Here is a 21,636-nt window from a genome sequence, read left to right as displayed (position 1 = left end):
CACCAGGTTCCTCCCCTCAGCTAGTTTAATAGAGGCATATTTCTCCAGCCAACACTAAAGGAAGTGCACGTATGCACACAAACACTTTTTCAGTGAGAAAAAGACAAGTAGACTCAAGGTTTCAGTTAGTCCTCTGCAGAGAAGCCCTTGTGCCGAGGAATGGCTGGAGAGCCAACCCTGCACACATGCACACCTGTCTCCTACGGCAATGAGAAGCAGAGAGAAGGCAAGTTTCAGTGGTATGCCTTTGGCTCTTTTGCCAAGCAGCATCCCCTTACCCCCATGAAACAGACATAGGAAGCATGCGTGGCTTGGAGCAGCAGCAAGCATGCAGTCCTTGGTGAACACTCTTTTGCATCATGTTATTCAGCTACTGCTTGGCAAACAAGGTCTGAACCTCACAACCAAGCAGTGGTTGAACACACTCCTCCCTCCCCTCCATCTGTCTTGTGGGAAGTTGAGGCAGGGAGCATGGCACATGGCATAAGGACACTGAACCTCTCTGCTGAGTAACAACTGGTGCAGCTCCTCCTGTCTCCCTTTTCCTGGAGGGAAGAGAGGAAAGAGGAAATGACAGCTTTAGCCACAGCTTGGCAGTAAGACTCCAAGGAAGTGGTGGGAAATAAACCTCTGCCACCCTTTCTTGCTTCAAAGTAGGAAAAGTCAGAGGGCTCACTAGCTTGGTCTTCACAGTTGAGGCACTCTAGGCATGTTGGCCATACAGCTGCATCAATACCCCTGCCCACCTCTGCAACTTGGAAGTTGGAAGGAGAGCCATGCTGCATGGATAGTTGTTAAAGCCAGGCACAAACAAGTGGCCGTCTTGGAAGCATCCGTTTGCAACCTTCTGAATTCTTCTGCCTCTATCCTCAGAAAGTCAGGAGACCCTTTCCAGCAGCACCTAACCCAGGGGTCAGCAAATGTTTTCTGCAGGGGGCCGGTCCACTGTCCCTCAGACCTTGTGGGGGGCTGGACTATTTTTTGGGGGGGGGAATACGCCCCCACGACTCTCCCCTCCCTTCTCCACAGCACCAGATGAGCCCTGGTGGCTGCTTACCTGTGCCTTGCAAGTGGCAGGGGCTGGCGGCAGCGGCAGGATGATGAGTGGCGTGAAAGGGCTGGCTCCGGAGAGGGGCTGCTCTGCTTTAAACAACGCTCAGCACCTAGCTCCTGTGCCTTGCGAGCGGCAGGGGTTGGCGGCAGTGGCGAAGGAACGATGAGTGGCTCAAAAGGGCTGGCTCCAGAGAGGGGCTGCTTAAAATGGCCCTCAGCTAACCACGGCTGAACAAAGCCCAGCCCCCGTCCTCCTCTAGGCAGGGTGGGGAGAAGCCAGGAGGAGGGAGGGAGGAAGCGCTGTCATGGTGTGTGGGGGGGGGATGGTGCAGCCCAAACGATCAGAATCCCTACGCTGATCCATGTGGCAATTCCCGGACCATCCGCAGGTTGGATCCAGAAGACAATTGGGCCGGGGCTGGTCCCTGGGCCTTAGTTTGTTGACCCATGACCTAACCAGTTGCAAGTAATTTATTTTTACTTTGGTCAAAAGCTACTTTGTGAACAGCAAATGATAACAGCAGACATACACACACAGTAGATCCTCTTACTTCATTTTTAATTGCCATTTGTTTTCATAAATGAAGTAAATTTAAATTGAGAGGCCATGATCTCATTCAGGTCACTCTCTGAATTTCAGGACTGAACCTGTGTCCACTGTAGCACAATGAGTGTGGTGTCTCTTTGTCACACTGTATGGATGTTTCCCCTTCATTTATGCTCTCTTCCTTTTCCTGAAACACTTTCAGGTTACTGCAGAATTATGTCACCTGTAGGGAGCCTGGAAACTATGCTTCTCCCAGATGGGACATTCCTAAGAATATCATATGGCCAGAGGTGTGCTTCGTCTGCACTGTAGACTGAACTTTTAGTGCTAGAACTCCAGTCCTCTGGAATTAGTTACCAGCACCTAACACTTTGACATTTGGTGGCTGTTGAAGACATTTTTGTTTAAGAAGGCTTTCTGTGAAGTGTATACAGCCAGGCTTATGGGGTGTTGATACAGCTGTAAAAATGGTTCTACTGTTTGATATCTTTCTGTAGCTAACTTTTATTTAATGGAATAATACTTCAGTAACTTTTGGTTGTGAAGCAATTTGTAAATTTATAAAATAAAAGGGCATCAATTTGAGGGGTTTATGCCTGCAAAAAAGGTAGACACCCCCCCACAATTTGGTGCGACCCACCATTAAAAAAGTTTGTGGGCTGTATTTTTTAAATAAATAAGGCACAAATCTCGAGTTAAGTTGAGCTGCAGAATAAATCCGGGGGGGGGGGGGGGGAGGCATTCCTGCCTCTACTATACTTCTGCTAAGACTGAAAAGTGTCTTTCATAGACCTTGCCGATCTTAGGTGCAGCCATTGTACTCAATGTCACTTTTGTCACAGATCTGATTGGGCTGTGTTTTCTTTTGGTTGTTACTGCCTCTCTCCACATCCACAAAAGAAGACCAAAAATGCTGCTCTAAACTGGTTAATTTCTTTTGTTATTGGCTCCAAGTCAAAAAGAACCTGGATGGGGCTTCTGATTGTCCTTTTTTACAGTACATCACCATCATCATCATCATCAATTTTATTTGTATATTGTCCTCCCCAGCCATAACCGGGCTCAGGGCGGCCAACATCAAAATATAAATACTTAAAATGTAAAATTCAGCAAACGACTGAAATACATAATCTAAAATGGACTGGGGGTGGGGGAAGAGCAAGGTTTGGATTCTAGCATTTCTTAGAGTTTTGTCCAGAGTTTATTGGCGTGTACTTTGGAAGCAAACCTACAGCATTTTTGCCTCCTCATTTGGCACGATTTTATATTTAAGGGTTTCAACTATGGCAGACTTCTGGTGTGGTAGCACAGTTCTTTAAAAGCTTTGTCATTTTCTTCCCTTCCCCATTAGGGAGTCTAGCAACAAGGAGAACAATTCCCACCCAGAATGGAGTTTTACTACAGTTCGGAAGAAGCCAGAGGCCAAGAAACTGCAGAACGGAACAGTACGTCCAGCCAGAATTTCTTTCTATTCTTTAAGCTCCTTGGAAGCTGCCACAGGCAGAGAGCTGACCCTTGGTGTTTGTAAAGCAGTCAGAAATGTCCCCACCCCTCTGTAGACACACAGCATTGCTCCCTGGCAATACTGACTACATTTCAGGTGGTCAAATTCATCTCTGCAGTTGCGAGGATCAGAACAATGGTTGTAGTGGTGGTGATGCTTACAACTTTTATTAATGAAGACTAGGATTATCAGGACTGCAATAAAAAAGTGAACTGTGGTGTAAAATTATCTAACACTTCTGTAAATTGTGTTTAACCTACCGTATGTCCACCACTTTATTTATTGGGAGGACACACCGTAGTTTGGAGCCAATGGAGCTTTTCTCTTCTTTCCTCATTCATATACATTTATATTATTTTGGTTATTTATTGTTGCTATTTTGGGTCTATTTTGATAAAAGAAAAGCAGGGTGTTGATTAATAATGTAGTGAGTTCATTGGTACGCAGCTGCTAGTGGCAGCTCAGTAGATTGTCAAGTAAGAGTCTGTAGAGCATATAAAGTGTTTCCTGTGATCCGCACCCTCCCTCCAGTTGCAAAAATCATTGTGATGAGAATAAATTTGATTATTTCAGTCCATATAAGTTGTTGTTTTCTTCATTTTGGGGGGCCACCTCCAGGACTGACCTTTGAAAAAACAGCCATAAGCTGTACCCAAGTTTGCACCTGCGAGAAAAGTTGCTGCTGCAGATCTCCCTGTGGACTATATCTCTTATCAGCCCAGTTTATGCCAGCATTTCTCCATACATCTGTAGGCACATATGTGAACATGAGGGGCCCCTCATGTAGTCTTGTCCATTTTTTACTGGTCCTTGGTCTCCTGCTTATTTCAGTTATTTGTCAGCAAGTGTTTGATTAATGTATCTCCTAACTTTCCAGGACCAAGATCTCATGAAAACCCTGAGCTGTTTAACGATGATAATCACTCCTGTCTTTGCTGAGGTAAGTTTTCAGTTTGAGGCACATCCAAAGCATGTACAGTAAAGGTTGCAAAGTTTTGACCATTTTTGTCTGCCTCTCAGCTTAAGCAGCAAGACACCAATAATGCAAGCAGGAAGAAAGCAATTGAAGAACTTGAAAAAAGCATCAATATGGCAGAAGCAACATGTCCAGGAATCACTGATAAGATGGTGAAGAAACTTATGGAGAAGTTTCAGAAGTAAGCATATGGGTTTCATTTCTTAACCTGTGTTCTTCTTTAGGGTCTGTCTGCATTGTCTGTAACCTCATTTCCTGCTTTCTGTGTGAGTGTAGGAAAGGTAGTGGAAAAAGCACTGTTAGCAACCTTAGGAGATGGAACTGGATTGAAAGAGTCTGGGAGGATTAATGTGAGGATGGTGAGGAAAATGAACAGTGTACATGGATTGGTAGTCTGTAAAATAAATAAATTATTAACTACTTAGCTGGGATATAACTGAGCACTTTCTTGTGTTTGTCTCCTTAGGTTTTCAGTTAATGACTCCTCCTAAGAAACTTTCTATCAATGATGCTGTTCCATATGGACCCAGTAATAGCCCACCAAAACCTACTATAAGCTTGGCAATGCTTTGTTCATGAGCTCCTTGTGCCTTTTGGATCATTGCAACATATATGATGATCGCAGATTTGAAAGGACTTAATTCCACTATTTTGTGATGGGTATACATGCTTTTTTGTATTTCCAGGACATTCTTTTTTGTAAAGAGCAACTTTTAATATTGTAGTTTTCACTTATTTAATCCAGTTTAAAACAAAAAACAAAAACGGTGAGGTGCAGCTTTGCTTCTAGATATAACCAGTGGAATGCCAATCTCCACGCGCAGGATCTGGGTTGACCAGAGATCAATGGAATGCACTTGAGTTCATAGGAAGTGCACATGCTGTGTTTCAACAACAATTCGTTACTCTCCAGAGATGAGTCTTGTTTCTTTTTATGTCCACATAAGATACAGTTCTTCTGAGTCACTAAAACTAGACTTCAAAACAGCTTTTTACAGGAAAATATACGAGAGCACCTTAACCTATAGGATGTGGCTATAGCACTTGCTCAAACACCATAGTAGTCTTTATTTAGGCCCCTGTAAATGTAATACCTGCAACAACATAGGAGCTAACTCTTAGGGGCCGAGGTCCCTTCGGCGCCCCCGATAAAATATTTGAGCAGGCCAGGCCCCCAAAGTTGGTTGGCAATGCCATTCATATGGAGGGGTGTCACCATGTCATGTGACCAATGATGGGGGGCACGGCTTTCCTGGAGCGCCCTTCCCCCAATATTTTATCCAAGTTGGTGTCACCAAGCAACACTATTCTTTTGAAAAATGGGTACAGTGTTTTAGGCAGCTCTGTAATCACCTACATTTTGAGAGCAATATGTCATTAGCTTTGCAAGTTAACATGTAGTGACTGATATAGCTTAGTGTACAGTTTGTACGTATTACCCTTTAGGGCAGGATTTCAAATAGTCATTCATCATGGTAAGGAAAATTTTAAAGCAATACAGATGAAGAGCAGGGGGCTTTCTGCAATAATGGACACACACAGAAATCTGGCTTAATTTAATCATTTCTTCATTCTTTAGTAAGATTCGGGAGGGGGAAGTAGCTCATTCTTTGTTTAGGGCAGGGGACCTATGGGAATACCGTGGCATGCGATGAAATACCTCACCAGAAGGTATAAGTGTGTGACACCAGCGTTTTGTGTGGTGGTGTTCTATCCTGTAAGATATTTATACACTTACGTTCTTAAAGACATTTACATGCAGTGCATTACCATGTTTAATTCCTCTTCCCCACCCCTATGTATTTTAAATACGTATTTAGCAGTTAATATGCAAATAACTGAGTTATAGATATTCTTTCTCAAAAAGATAGTACTGTGCAGTACAGAGTGATTTTTTTTTCATAAAAGGTAGCTAAAATTATAAACTTGCTTTCAATTATATATTTATGGTACTGTTTAGATTGGGTAATATCTTCCCCCCCCCCCCTTTCAACCCATTTTGTATATTATGCTGAAGTTTGAAGTGGGGTTGTATTTCAGTCCTTAGCTGTGGAACTGTTGGTGTAAATTTATTTTTGATAAAAAGTCTGGATGTGTTTAATTTTATGGTTTGGATCTGCACATTTTTTGTTTTTGCACAAAAGTCATTTAAAGGATTTGAAATATATCTGCCAAATATTGAAAAGCGTTAAAGGAATGCAAGCAAATACTGATTTTTTTCCCTTAGTTTAAAAGTTGCCATTACATCGTTTAAAAAAAAAAGAAATAAATAAAGATATAAAGACACTGGCGACAGATGGTGGTTTAGAAATGCCAAGGGCAATTATTTTCAATGGTGCCTACACTGTAAAAAATATATATATACTTTAACTCATTTGTTTTAATTTTAAAGAAATGTTTGTTTAAAAAAAAAGCTTTCATCGCTATATAACTGAAACACAATTAAAATTTATATCTGAGGGGGGGAAAGTCTGGGCATAGTTTTTGAAAACAATAATGTTATGGATTAAATAAAAATATTTTTATAAATGTAAAAGCAGCAAATGTTGTAAATATACAGTTGATCTGAAGCTTCACAAAATAACTGCATCACTGAAACAGAACTCTAGTGCTCTTCTCTGTAGCTATTAGGCCTGTAAATCTGTTTATAGATGAAGCTCCTTTCAGTGTTTTTTTGGGGGCTGGGGGGAGGGCAGGCAAGGGGGCAGCAGAAGGTTGAATGGTTTAAAGAAATAAATATTTAAGTTCTGTAATCTTGTTTGGTCCTCATCCTCATTTCTGTGATGCTCTACTTCTAAAGCCGTCATGTGCTCAAGGGGAAAGATGAGCATTCTGCTTTTTCTGTGCTTTGGGGCACAATCCTACATATGGTCTGTGGGAGGGTGGGCCAGGTGGCCATAAGAGCTTCCAGGTCTCCTCCAAGGATGAAAGGAGAATCCTTGGAGAGGCTGCCTGGAGCTTGTAAGCCTCCCAGCTATGTGTGCGGAAAGCTCTGTATCCATTGCTTCTTCATTGGAACTATGGTGTCAGAGAAAGCACACACCCCATGAACGCCTCTTTTGTAGAAAAGGTGGCTTTTTAATGGTGGTTTCTCTCCATTCGCCCCCGAAAGGAGACTGCGTCCCATGTACACTGGGTAGCCCAAAAGTATGCATGCATACACAACAAAGGGACAGTTAAATTTCAGGCTTGCAAGTGGATTATTTTTGAAACCAGGCGACATTTAGGACAAGGAGGCAAAAAGACCTTCCTGGCTAGCTTTTTCTTTGGGTGGTGTGCACTGACCACTTAACCCCACTGGCAGATTCCTGAAATTCTGAGTAGTTATTGTTATTGGGCAGAACCAGGAGTTAGCAGAGATTCCCAGATAAAGACAGGTTACTTTTTCTCCCGGTCTAGTGCATTATAACTTGCTTAGATATATATGGAAAGTAAGAACGGGATCCCGGTACAGTTCATGTATTAAAAGCACTTGAAAGACCACTGCTAGTCGTCATGCTGTAAAAGTGCAAAGCATTCAGGCCTGAGAACTGTTAATAAGCAATATCTAACTTGAATCAGATATTGGTAGTACTTAGCCATGGGACCCCCTAGCTAAAATCTTTAGTATTGCTAGATCTCAGCATTTGAAAATGGCACTTGCCCTTCTTTTTGTGATACACTTGGAGTTATTAGCAATACTTGTGGCATTTACCTGATGGCTTAAAAAAATACATCTCCATGCTGGAACCTACGGTATGTAGAAAGAAGGGAATACTTAAATACGTGCTATAAAATGACACACACACCCAATCATGTCATTGTTTAGATAATTATAACAAACTAATCACCCCCTTTTTAGTCTTTCCCCTAAAAGAAAAATGTCACACTGCCAAGCTGTTTGGTGATGTATGAGCTATCTATTTGGGAAGATGAGCTATTCCCATATATCTGCTACAACACTAGTTTTCTATGCTAGGAACTATATCCTGTCGCCCCCCCCCCCCATAGTATGGGATGTGTCAAAGAGAAAGCATGTAAACTTCCCCTCTCCCCCCATTTTTTAAATATTCTTATAACATCTCATTCACTTTCTTTTGCAGAGCCCTTTGCTTTGGTAGATTCCTCTTGTTATCAAATCCCAAAGTTTTAATTAATCATTCCTGCAAAACCAGTCATAACCCCAAGGACCAAGGAAGGACCTCCTTCAAAGATCTACTGGCATAACTCAGTCCTGTTGTTTTACGTAAAATAATTAGATGCTCCCTGTGAAGTCCTGTCCTCGATGTTGGCGGTAGTGAGACAAATTTCTTCATCCTCCCCCTCCAGCTGTAGGCTCCCTGAAGACAGGCGGACCCGTGCCCTGGGTGCCTTCACCACCCTCCCGTAGAGAGAAAAGTAATCTGGCAGCATGTCTGAATCGGAGTCGCTGGATTCTGTCCCACTGCCCACATAGCGCTCCAGGGTTCGCTGGGCCCTGGGAGGTTCTGGGAACCTTTGCTGGGCCAGCACATACTGCAAAATATCAGCCTTCCTGCTGCTCAAGACAGGACAAGGTCCTAGAGGCCGGAACTCTGAGCCATAGGGAAATCTGATCATTTTCATGTCAGACTGGCTCCAAGACCTCTTGGGAGTCTGGTCTTGAATGCTGTAGTCAAAGACGCTTCCGTCATCATCTTGCTCCATGCTAATGCTGCTAAGGTAGGTCATTCTGGGCAGGACCTCTGGTTCAGCCACCCTTGTTCTTGCCATGCCTGGGCTTCTCCTGGAAGGCTTCATGGGTGATGCACCAAGCATGTTCACCCCACTGGCTGTTTCCTCAGCAGGGCCTGCCACTGCTGTGCGCCTGGACATCTGGGGAGGCCTGTCCACATAAAAGAAGACTTGAGGAGAAGCCATGTCCAGTTGCTGGTGAATGGGGCCCCTGTAGGGAATGTCGGTGTAAGTCAGCTGTTGCCTAGGGGTCATTTCCCTCATGTTGCCCACCGAGGTGCTTTTACTGTTCCCAGCCAGCTTGTAGCTGGGCTGGAAGGATGTCAGCGGGACCCGTTGTTCATAGATGTCGGCTGCCTCCCAATCGTGTTCCAGCTCTGTGTAGACCAACGGGAAGGTGGAGCTGCTTTGGGAATGGGGCAACAGCGTTGGGTCAGCTTCTGGCTTGGATCGCTCCAATTCATCAGCAAAGATCACTTCCACTGCAGAGTTCCTCCGCCTGCTGTCCAGCATGGGCTCGGAAGTGTGGACTCCATTGGCACTGTGGTAGCCTCCTATGGTGCCGTAGACCAGCCGCAAGTCCTCCATCTGGGGAGAAAAGAACATAATTTCACCTAAGGAACAGTGTTGTTTTAGCACCCTCCTCTTCATCACAAGCAAAGCGTAAGAGACGGCAGTGGTGCCCTGGAGCTGGTGGGGCAGAATGCAAGGATCCTACGTGGTAGGTGGAGCTGGAGCCAATGATAGGGGGAACCAACTAATTTACATCTTATCCCCCTCTTCCTGCACCCTGCTGAGTTTTGCAGGGGCAACATTGAGACTAAGGAGGAGGAAGTTGCCAGTGCCTTACCCTGGACTGAACTTAATTTTTTGAAAATGCAGGCAGCTTAGGGTTGGTGGGGAGTTCTCCATTCACCCCAATGGACCAGCTGACATGGTCTTTCTTTGGCAGTGCAGTCACAGAATGGTGTACGAAGCCCACACTTTGCGTGCCCGTATAGCAGTCTCCCTAAGTTCTTTTGGCCTGAGGCCAATTCCCTTTCCCCCTGGTTTCCTTCTCTTCCCTGTCTGCTGACAACACTCTGTACAAACTAGATGTTCACAAGATGCTTGTCAGGCAAGGTGGTTTCCTCTCGAAAAAAGTTTTTGTTTTCTTTTAATGCACATCTGCATAGCTAAGGAGTCCCCCAAACATGTAGAAATAGCACTTTGTTTTCAGGTAGCCTTGTTTCACTTCCAAACTGGCCATCACACACCCAACTATGTTCACTGTTAGAGGGAAGAAGGAGGAGGCAAAGTCAGAATCCTGGAGAGGCCTAACAGGCTGGCTGCCTCTGTTGTGAGAGTGTACTTTAGGATCTTAGGAAACTTTTGTTTTTAAATTAACCCATTTTCTTCTGGCCAATTGCAACTCTTGTGTGCATCTTTTAATATGGCACTTAAAATCTGCCTTTTATATATTACACATTTTTGTTTTTTTAAAGATCATCTGATTCATTGAAATATTTCCGTTGATTGATCTAATGGATTAATCAACTAAAGAGTGGAGGCCTAACTGAAGCAGCAGGAGCCCTGCTGCCTGTTATATGGGAGGGGGAAGTATGTTCCCCCCCCTGCACCCCAAAGTAACATACACCCTGAATCTAAATAGATGAGATCCAGTCTTTTTCTTTATTTTTCTCATATTTCTGCACACACACCCCACCCATTGACCAAATGACTTACTTGTTTGGAAACATCTGTAAGTAGGTCTGGTGAGGACCGGCACTGTCTCTCATGGTACCGAGAGGGATAGTGTTTCCTGCAGTTGAAATTAAAGGACAATGGTTAATGTCCAATATAATTCAAATCTGATGGCAAGGAAATAAAAGCATCCAACCAAAATGCTCAAGGAGAGCGACTCTCCTGTGAAGAACATTTGCACTGTTTGGGAATTTTTAGAGGAAACGTGATGTTAGAAGATTATAAAATTATTTGTGGTACAGAGTGGGCAGAGAAAAGTTTTTCCCTTATATCACTAGAACTTGTGGGATATCAAGGAAGCTGGAGATTCAAGACAGACAAAATAAAACATTTCTTGACATGCAACTTGGATGGTTTTAAAAGAGGACTGGACATCCATGGAGGAGAAGCCTATTGGGGGCCTCTAGCCAGGATGGCTGTGCTCTGATGCCACAGGTAGAGGCAGCAGTGCTTCTGAATCCGGAGGGCAAGAAGTTGCAGGAGGGGGGAGTGTTTTGGTCCTGCTTGCAGGTTCCCACAGGCATCTGGGAAAAACAGGTCACTGGGCTGGATGAGCCTTCCTTATATTATGCAGTGTTCAAGCAGTCCTAATATTTATTTTCACTTCCTTCTGACATTCTGTATATGTCTCCCCAAGTTTTTAAAAATCTCAGTGAAATCACACACACACACACACACACAGAGAGAGAGAGAAATTTAAGCATCCTGCAACTTATTTCCCCAAGCCTTGCTAATATATTAAGGTAATTTTTTAAAGGGTTTAGCACACCCAATCAAAGGCTCGATGTAGGCAAATTTAGAATTGGCTCCCTTTTAAAAAAACTTTTATTAATTTATTATACCAACACCAATACAGACATCACTCACAAGACAAACAAACAAAAATATATAACTACACATATAGGACAAATGATACACATACACCCCTATTTCAATTTTTATTCATTTCTATTTGACTTCCTTCAACCTCAACGCAAGTCCAGTTGTATACTTCATAAACTGTTTCTTTCTCAATTCCTCTTCTCTAGTTTTCTTCTATAGCTTATATTTTTACACCATATCTTATTTGCAAAAATTAGTCCAGACAAGCCAAAGTATTATTTTCAGGGCACTGCTTTTTCAGGTATTCACTATATTTTCCCCATTCCTTTTGATTTTTTTCTTTGCATTGGTCTCTAATTGCCTCTGTCAGTTTAGCCAATTCTAAATGATCAAATAGCTTATCTTGCCTTTTTTTGTTGTTGGGATTGTTTCATTTTTCCAATTTTTGGCAATTAGAATTCTTGCTGCTGCTGTCACATAAAGAAAAATGCTCTTATTTTCCTTCTCAATATCTGGCTCTAATATTCCAGTAAAAAGGCTTCTGTGTTTTTTAAAAAGTTTGTTTGAATATTTTCTTCAGCTCTTCACAAACCATATCCAAAAAACTCTTAATTTTATCACAAGTCCACCACATGCAGCAGCGTGCCCTCTGCTTGTTTGCACCTCCAACAAATTTTTGATTTTGTTCTATACATTTTAGATAGTTTGTAAGGTGTCATATACCATCTGTAGAACATCTTAAGAAAATTTTCTTTGATTGCCTCACATGCCATGAATCTCCAATTCTCTTTCCACAATTTTCTGCTAATTGAATAGGTTTACCTATATCTATTGCCCATTTCACTATTACTTCCTTAACTTATTCGTCTTTCACCTCCCATTCTAGTAAGATTCCATACATCCTAGAAATTATTTTTGTCTTATTTTGTATTAGTTCTCTGTCCAATATTGAGACTTCCTTTGCAAAACCTTTTTTGTTATCTATTTTAAACACTTCATTTAGTGGTGGTACTGAATCCATCTTGTTAGATGATGTTAGAATTTGCTCACTTTGAGCCAGCTTTGACTGGTAAGTCACTGAGCAGTTTTGGCCTAGGCTATATAAGAGGTCACCTTCTCCCATGCAGGCTTCCCAGATCAGTACAATCAGCTGGAGAGCTTCTGCAGACCATGTAACTTTGCACAGATGTTCACTTAGCTGCGGTATGGAGGAGGAGGGCCTTATCGGTGGTGACACTTAACCAATGGAATGGTCTTTCAATAAAAAGCAGGCAGCTACCAACACAGGGTGGCTGCTGCCAGAATTTTTAAAAATGCTTGCTTTCCCTTTGAAAGCACTTGTGCATTTAGAAGATTGATATACTTTTCACTTCTGTGAAAAATTCACAAAGTTAGTCAACTCTGAGTAAACTCCTACTGGAATTATATATGGGGCAACTCTGCTCTTGAGAACTTTACTGCCAGGCTTTTAACTTGAAGGGAGGGCATCAAACAGAACCCTGGCAAGAAGGTGGGAGTTCTTATTGTGGAAAGATCATACCTCTCAAAGGGCAGGCTCTTCAGTTTTCCTTTTGTCCCATGTTCCAGCAGCTGCCGCTGAGTCCTTCCGCTGCCATTTTAAGGACAGGAAATATATGAAGACAGTTGTGGCATCCTCTCCCCGAGACTACTGTTGCTCACTTTTACACTACGTCAGTGGTGTAGCAGCAAATTCAGAAGCACAGGATATATGAGGGGTATTACTTGCTCCTCTGGCAAAATGTTTTGAGCCAGCGGAACGCCATTGCACAAGCTCATGCGCATGCATAAACAGGTTGCCGGAAACTTTACTGCCCAATAGATGGTGTGATCTGCAGCACACAATGAGTTTTCCACTAGCACAACTGTTGCGCTGGATTCCTCTGTTGGGCAACATGAATAATGGTGATTTACATTACTTGTACCAGACCCCCAATGTGTGGGGGGGCTCCACCCCCCCCCCAAGGTAGTTGGATAAATGGGGGGGGGGGAGAGAAATGTGCATTTGTTTCAGTTGACTTAGTTCCTGAATATGATTGTAGGTCAGAATGTCCTTCCTATCTTACCAGTATCGGAAACTGGAGCCCTTGCTGCACAAAAAGGCTTTGGGTTTTGACTTTGGCTCTTCAGAGAGTCGGAAAAAAGCATGGTATTCCACACAGGTCTTCCAGAAGGCTTTGCAAGTGTCTCGGCTTGCCATGGTGAACTCCAGTGTATCCTTGCACAAGGCCTGAGGCAGAGAGTAGGGATAGGAGAGAGAGAGAGAATATGTCACAGTGTCATGTAGTGTAGTGGTTAGTGTGCCACACAAAGACTTGGGAGACCAGCGTTCAAATCTCTACTTAGTTATGAAGCTCACTTCTCTCCAACTTCTAGTCCAACTTCTCTCAGCCTAGCCTACCTGTTGAGATGATGAAATGGGGAAGGGAAGAACACCCTCCAGAGGTTAGATAGATAGATAATTTATTACGGTCAAAGACCAGCTCAAACCTTCAGAGGTTGTTGGGTCTCCATCTCCCGTCAATGCAGTTAATAATTAGCAACATCAGGAGATTCCTCATCTCTGTTCCTAAGTTGCTATTGTATCATACCCCCTCATTCCTCCAAGCGCTTCATGGCAGCACACATTTCTCTGCTTCTACATCCTCTTTGCAATCCTCACAATAATTCTGTGAGGAAGGTTAGGTGGAGATACAAAAATTGGCCCAAAGTCGCCCAGTGAGTGAGTGAGTGATCAGGGATTTGAACCTAGGTCTCCCAAGTCCTAGACCCGGTGCTTTTTTTTCCAGGGGGACACATACCCTAAACATTTTATGAATCTAAGTTTGGCCTCGGCAGCATTTCAATATGAATAGGAAAATGAGAGTACCCCTAAACATTTTTTTAGGAAAAAAGCACTGCCTAGATCAATAATCTAACCACTGTTTATTAAATAAAAAAAATAAAAAAATTGTCCAGTAGCACCTTAGAGAGGTGTGTATGCACATGAAAGCTTATACCCTGAACAAACTTAGTTGGTCTCTAAGTTGCTGCTGGACAATTTTTTTATTTTTTTATTTATTTCAACTGCATCAAACCAACACGGCTACCTACCTAAATCTAGAATCACTGATTATTAGTTCTCCGAACACATTTATGCAGTGGTTTTCCTGTGTGATGGCACCCACCAGTACAGAGCACTGTCCCCTCTTTTTGTGCTGGCCATAGTAGCCTCTTTGCTCTGGCAGCCACAACACTTTTACCAAGATGTGAGCAATTGCACCTCATTCCGAATCCCCCCCACGCCGACCTTCCAAAAGTGCTGCCTTTATGCCGGGTAAGATGGAAGCCAGGCCATTCCATATACAATGACCACAACCTACCAGAATCAGCACTATAAATTTAGCCAAGAACAAGAAGAAGAGTTTGGTTTTGATATCCCGCTTTATCACTCCCCTTCAGGAGTCTCAAAGCGACTAACATTCTCCTTTCCCTTCCTCCCCCACAACAAACACTCTGTGAGGTGAGTGGGGCTGAGAGACTTCAGAGAAGTGTGACTGGCCCAAGGTCACCCAGCAGCTGCAGGTGGAGGAGCGGGGAAGCGAACCCAGTTCACCAGATTACGAGTCCACTGCTCTTAACCACTACACCCCACTGGCTCTCAGAAGCAGAATCTGAGCCCACATTTGTGAGATTCTGAGGGATCGCAAAATGCCACACTGGATGCAGGTTACTGAGGCATCTCGGAATGTATCTATAATATGTTTTAGATACAAAAGTTAAGAGCGGAAGCCTATTTTATCTATGAAGCTGCATCTGTGGAAAATCCCATTTCCCCAGAACACTCAACACCCCGTCATGCTGTAGCATGATCAGCAATGAAGAGCTGTGCAGATAGGAGCACCTTTGATTCTTAGTGGTTGTGAGAAGCAGGGAACAGATTTAGCTCCATCCTCATGGCCTGCCTGCAACCCCGGTGCCCCCCTTGATTTTATTGAATGGCTGCCATTCATTTCCCTATGGAGGAGAAGTAAATCACTGCAGTTTGAGGATGCCATTGCAGTGGGAGGGGGAAGCAGACCAATGTCTGGCAGTGGGTGGGCCGGCCTCCTCTCTCCTGTTTATCTTGTGCACAAATACAGGAGGTGTGGCTAGGTGTATGAGAGGTGTATGAAGCAACAAAAGCCCCCCCCCAAAAAAAACCCACCAGGTTTCTTGATCTGATGCATTTCAGACCCTACTGGTCCTCCTTCTTCAGGGAAATTCAGTGAAAAGTGGAGCAAAATAGCTATCTTTTCTGTTTCTTAAGAGACAAGAGAGATAGAACATCTGAATTCTGAATCACTGTTCTCTGAATTACACTGCAGAAGGAGGACTAGTAGGGTAGGAAATGCACCGGATCAATAAACCCGCTTTTTGTCTACTCCATTGTTTCTTTGATTCTCTTTCCAGTAGGTTTATGAAAACCCTTAGAAATGTTGTAGTATAAATCAGGTATAAATCAGGCCAGTTGGCTAAGTGAGGTTATAGAAAATGCTTGAAAGGTATTTTGGAAATTCTGTCTCTTGGTCATGCTGAACTTCCAGTATGTTTGATGTCACTGGCTATTCAGTGTTGTGTGGAATTAATGCAGTGCCACTAATGACTTCTCAAGAGAAGTATGGTCCCACGTGAAGAAACATATTCCAGTGCAGTGGCAGCCTCCACATTACACAGACCACAGAAGGGACCAGATGTAAATACATTTATACTTTAAGCCAACTTGTGTTTCTACAAAACTATGTGAGGGAAGAGAGTTGCCTAGGCCTTACCGAAATGTTGGCATGGAGTTTGATCAGGAAATGCTTCCGCTTGAAGCTCAACTTGCGAATTTTGGACCAGTTGAAGGTGTTAATCTTCGTATTGCCCTGCAGAGAAAAATAGACACACTGTGTGAGTTACACAACATTTTGGATTAAGATGCCTGGATGGTGCAACACGGTTGTTGTTTGCAGCCTGCAGTTCGTGTGGTGGGATAACTCTCCAGTGTTTGACAGTGAAAAATAAGAACATTTGGGGTTAACAGCATGCAAAAAGAGAAAAAAGGGGGACCCTTCACAATATTGTAGCAATAGTCCCAAATAACAGCCTGTTTGGGGCTGTTCTTCCAAAATGGGGTTGGTTGGATGGATCAGTCCATTTTGGTTCTTTTCCATTGTTCATTTTTCTAAAATTAAATTCATTTCACTGCACATATGAAGTGATTTTGAACATTTATTTAGCAAGTGAAAATTCATCAGCACTATATTGCAAATTTCTCCTAAGAAACGCATTTCTGTATGTAATTCTGACAAACTTGCCTGTCTAAGTAGAAGAGACTTTTGAGCCAGCAAAACCATTTCCTTTGTTAAGCTACTGGCATTGGCAGGCCAGTTAAGTACTGCTATTTACCATCTCCAAAGGCATTGCACTGTTGTGATAGAAACAAATGTGTGGGCCTTCCCCACCTCACCTGGCTACATGCCACCTCATCCTAAAGGAAGAACACCTGGCCAAGGGTTTCCGCTTATGTGTGAGTTTGGGGGCTGATGCTAGAAGCTGGAGACAGGAGGCATATCTACTCTGTGCTGGGCCCAAGGCTGTGAACTTAGGGCTTCCCTGGAAACCTAAAGGGTAAAGATCTGTGTTCCATCCTATGCTCAGGTTGTATATAAGTGTAAATAAAAATGCATATCCTAAAGACACCACAGTCTCCTCTGACCTTCATTCAAAGGGAACTGAACCCTAGGTAAGCGCAGGCACCCCTGGAGTCTCTCACTGCTCAGAGACCAGTGTGCATGCAATCCTATGTTCTCTGCCATTTCTTCTTGACCTGGGAAGGTTTAGGTCTCCTGAGCTTGAGAAAACTCTGATCTCTGCTAATATATAACACTGGGTGGATCGTGATTTCATTTTCTGGCTTCTTCCCCAGTTGGAAGTGTGTCTGCCTGGGCCTTTCAGTGCCCACATTACACAGCAAACATCAACCAAACTATGTGTTTGCTCTGCAAATATGCTGTGGAGTCTTAGTACCACGTAATTGCCCCAAAATTAGGTGACTATTTTTGGCAGAAGATTATATGGTCAAGAGATGTCTAGCTACCATGTAATGCCAAGTTTTGACATTGGAGCATTTTGGTTTCCAGGGGGAGACAGAATTGGAGACGCCCACATCAAAGGGTGCTGGAGAAAGAGGCTGGCTCTTCTTTTAAACAGCAATGGCAGCAGGGTGAGCCCAGAGCAGCGAGAAGCTGAAGCACCACCCAAGATTCATCACTAATTTCTCCTTCCATGTTCAACAGGAAGCTAATACCATGAGCTGAACCTGCAAGCAGGAAGCGTTTGATTAACGATACAAGCAACCTTGGCTGAATGGAACAGGCAACTGAATACTCATTATAGAAGGATTTGGGCCGTACAGAAGGGCACTGCATATATTTTTTTAAGCATCATATGAAGTGATGCGTGGAATCTCTGTTTTGAGTTTGTTTTGACGTATTGCAGAAAAGCAGTGCTTCAGCAGCACTAAGGCACTTTGCTGTGGATGCTGTTAACAGTAGCAACTTTGCATTTGCCTCCTGAAACATTGACAGGAGAAGCTTTTCTCCTTACCCGCAAAACCAGGACTCCCGTGTGAGTGACAGCCAAATTGATCTGGGTCCCTTCACCGTCACTGGCTGGATGGGGCCTGATCCCATACATCTCTAGCTTCCTCACTATGTCCAAGAGCTGCACATCTGATTCAGCAGGAGTTTTGCCTCTAGAAAGAAAAGATTAGTATTTCAGCACCACCATCAATGAAGGGCTCATCCAGGGGATTCTCCCCCGTCTCCACATTCAAATCCCCCATAGTCCAGATGTGTGGGGTGCTTTTCCTAACCATGAGTATCCTTGTAAAGTGTTGTTGTAGTCATTGATGATGATTAAATTTCTATACTGCCATTCATCTGAGGATCACAGGGCGGTTTACAAAATAAGAACACAGAAATATATATCATAATAACAAACAATAACAATACTCCCCACAGGGTTCTGTCTTGGGCCCGGTCTTATTCAACATCTTTATCAACGACTTGGATGATGGACTCAAGGGCATCCTGATCAAATTTGCAGATGACACCAAACTGGGGGGTGGGGGTGGCTAACACCCCAGAGGACAGGATCACACTTCAAAACGACCTTGACAGATTAGAGAACTGGGCCAAAACAAACAAGATGAACTTTAACAGGGAGAAATGTAAAGTATTGCACTTGGGCAAAAAAAATGAGAGGCACAAATACAAGATGGGGGACACCTGGCTTGAGAGCAGTACATGTGAAAAGGATCTAGGAGTCTTGGTTGACCACAAACTTGACATGAGCCAACAGTGTGACGCGGCAGCTAAAAAAGCCAATGCAATTCTGGGCTGCATCAATAGGAGTATAGCATCTAGATCAAGGGAAGTAATAGTGCCACTGTATTCTGCTCTGGTCAGACCTCACCTGGAGTACTGTGTCCAGTTCTGGGCACCACAGTTCAAGAAGGACACTGACAAACTGGAACGTGTCCAGAGGAGGGCAACCAAAATGGTAAAAGGCCTGGAAACGATGCCTTATGAGGAACGGCTAAGGGAGCTGGGCATGTTTAGCCTGGAGAAGAGGAGGTTAAGGGGTGATATGATAGCCATGTTCAAATATATAAAAGGATGTCACATAGAGGAGGGAGAAAGGTTGTTTTCTGCTGCTCCAGAGAAGCGGACACGGAGCAATGGATCCAAACTACAAGAAAGAAGATTCCACCTAAACATTAGGAAGAACTTCCTGACAGTAAGAGCTGTTTGACAGTGGAATTTGCTGCCAAGGAGTGTGGTGGAGTCTCCTACTTTGGAGGTCTTTAAGCAGAGGCTTGACAACCGTATGTCAGGAGTGCTCTGATGGTGTTTCCTGCTTGGCAGGGGGTTGGACTCGATGGCCCTTGTGGTCTATTCCAACTCTATGATTCTATGATTCCCCACCACATTTTTGGTGTATTTTTGATTTCTATGGAAGCCGCCCAGAGTGGCTGGGGAAACCCAGCCAGATGGGCAGGGAACAAATAAATTATTATTATTATTATTATTATTATTATTATTATTATTATTATTATTACAGTTCAAAAGGCTACAGATAGTTTAATTAGCCAAAGGCCTAGGAGAAGAGGAAGGTTTTTGCCTTGTGCTTAAAGATACATAATGAAGGCGTCAGGCGAGCCTCTCTGGGGGAGAGCATGCCACGAACAGGGAGCCACTGCAGAAAAGGCCCCTTCTTGTGTTGCCACCCTCCAGACCTCTCGTGGAGGAAGCACACCAAAAAGGGCCTCAGATGATGATCGCAGGGTCTGGGGTGGTTGTCATATTTGGACAGCAGACCTGGGTTCAAATCACCACTTGGCCTGTGAAGCTTAGTTGGAGACATTGAGTCAGTAACCCTCTCTCAGATTAACCCAGGCTGGTGGTGTGGATAAATGAACACCACCATGAACATCACGGTGGAAATGTCAGACCTAAATGTGGGGAAGAACAACCATCATCTCAACAACATTATGAAATGTAAAAACAAAACATCATTAAAGAACATCCCAGACTGCTGCTTTGATAGAAGAAAACACTTGATTGGCAAATATTCTGCAGAAGGCACAGAACAGGAGATAAACACCATACAACTCCCTGAGAATCTCTGTTTTGTTTTGTTTCTCGTGTGTAGAGCTAGAAACTCACAGGGGCACACAAATAGTGTTTGCTGAGATTTCAGAAACCAAGAAAATAGTTGAATAAGGTTTGTAGTGCTTGAAGGGGAGGGCAGCTGCAGAATTCATTTGCCTAACTTAGACAATTTGTAGTATCCACATTTTCTTGCACAGAATTTAAGTGCAGAAAACAGCAGCCATAGTGCTGCTTCCAGGTTCTGTTTTGCCAAAGGTGAAAGTGACAAGTAGTTAAAAAACAAGGACTTACATATGTTTCTTGTGGTAATGCATGATCTTGTTCACCAAACACTCTTGGTTTAGTAAATATTTGTGCGTTTCCAGGTGCTTTTGATCCATTTCTTCGTGATAATCTCCCAGGGCCGCTGCAATGTGAAACCATATAAACTTAGGCTGCATACACACTAACTAGTTTATAGCACAAAAATATAGCTTGTCTCAATCTGGAATCATTCATGCTCGTCCTCATCATGCGGCTTTCCACCTGGGTGGTTGTGGTTGCTTGATGTGCGCTTGAACACCCATGCCATTTCCTCTTTCCACATGCCCCAGGTGAATGAAGTGGCAATTGCAGTCTTGGACCATGCCCACCCACAATGCCGTTGGGCAGGTGTGAATATGTCTCCCATTGCAGGGATTGCCAACGTCTGCTTTCAAAATGGCATAATGCAGAATCCATCTACAATGAGCTTTTCTTTTCAATATGAAACTGGCTTCTCAAGAATCACTTTTAAGTTTCAAAAATATATGCAATGGATATAGATGATATGCAGACTACATGGAAGAAAGCAAGTGCTGCATCTTTGGAAGACCTTCAGTCACAGAGTCTACAGGCTTGTTGGAATTTTTTTTTTTTTTAACCCTAAACAACCAACCAGACCCAAGAAAGACAGTGGCTGGGCCTGGAACAAAATGCAAAATTGTCAATTTCAGTTTCTCATTTTAATTCAGTTCTCTATATTTTTGCATTAGCTTGCAAAGCTTTTTTTTTTTAAAGTCCTAATGAACATTAATCTGCTTCTTAATCCAATCTCCTCCTGGTATACACATTTACTCTGATATATACATTTTTGCAAGCATATCTGTTTGTTATTTTCATTAATGCATGCATCCTTATGCACACTTTCTCCTGCTACACATACTTTGGGGCATATTATTTGGCTGGAGAACAGTCTCACAAAATTCAGTGAAGCGCAAACTGCAAAGGTCAGCAGCATTTCCATTCTCCATGCAAGGCTGAGAAAACTGACTGGCTCACATCTTACTCAACATTTGCAGGTTCAAAACCCCTGTGGAAACTTTTGCATTTTGCCAACCACGTATAAACTTCTAACTGATGTCCAGGCCAATGCTGTACGTACACTGCAAAAGGTGCGATACCATCAGGGCCGAGCTGTTATCGCTGCAAGGCAGTCTTCCACAGGCCAGATCCTTCTTGATTTGGAGAGTGAACAGGTATCTAAAAACCGTTTCAGAGATGTTAGTGATAGGAAGATGATCCTCAAAATTTCCCTGCCCCAAAGGAAATGTGAGGGTAAGACCCTTTTCTAGTGGTCATGTGC

The 21,636-nt window shown here is 43.3% G+C and overlaps 2 protein-coding genes across 7 annotated transcripts in view; one reads left to right on the top strand and one right to left on the bottom strand.

Annotated features, from left to right (window-relative positions):
- Positions 1-6,833, top strand: part of STK26 (serine/threonine kinase 26) — a gene marked incomplete at its 3' end in the record, with an annotated part of 47,013 nt that extends 40,180 nt beyond the window's left edge. Inside the window, exons 9-12 of one of the 2 annotated variants that reach the window (XM_083486525.1) lie at positions 2,952-3,045; positions 3,982-4,044; positions 4,125-4,261; positions 4,547-6,833. In XM_083486525.1, the coding sequence (XP_083342651.1) occupies positions 2,952-3,045; positions 3,982-4,044; positions 4,125-4,261; positions 4,547-4,571 (319 nt within the window). Of the gene's footprint in view, positions 1-2,951; positions 3,046-3,981; positions 4,045-4,124; positions 4,266-4,546 lie in introns of those variants that run through there. The other variant, XM_083486526.1, reaches the window with a different exon arrangement.
- Positions 6,834-7,137: 304 nt separating this feature from the next.
- Positions 7,138-21,636, bottom strand: part of FRMD7 (FERM domain containing 7) — a 44,688-nt gene continuing 30,189 nt past the window's right edge. For 4 of the 5 annotated variants that reach the window (XM_083486413.1, XM_083486414.1, XM_083486416.1 and 1 more), the window contains 8 exons: positions 21,436-21,533; positions 20,325-20,439; positions 17,965-18,112; positions 16,146-16,241; positions 13,422-13,585; positions 12,878-12,946; positions 10,498-10,573; positions 7,138-9,360 (listed from right to left, as the gene is read on the bottom strand). In XM_083486413.1, coding sequence (XP_083342539.1) covers positions 8,302-9,360; positions 10,498-10,573; positions 12,878-12,946; positions 13,422-13,585; positions 16,146-16,241; positions 17,965-18,112; positions 20,325-20,439; positions 21,436-21,533 — 1,825 coding nt within the window. In that variant the 3' untranslated portion in view covers positions 7,138-8,301. The remainder of the gene's footprint in view (positions 9,361-10,497; positions 10,574-12,877; positions 12,947-13,421; positions 13,586-16,145; positions 16,242-17,964; positions 18,113-20,324; positions 20,440-21,435; positions 21,534-21,636) is intronic. The other variant, XM_083486415.1, reaches the window with a different exon arrangement.

The sequence above is a fragment of the Podarcis liolepis genome (assembly GCF_965112155.1).
Source record: "Podarcis liolepis genome assembly, chromosome: Z".
NCBI lineage: Eukaryota > Metazoa > Chordata > Lepidosauria > Squamata > Lacertidae > Podarcis > Podarcis liolepis.
The sequence above is the reverse complement of the archived record's forward strand: the minus strand, read 5'-3'. Positions and strand labels throughout refer to the sequence as shown.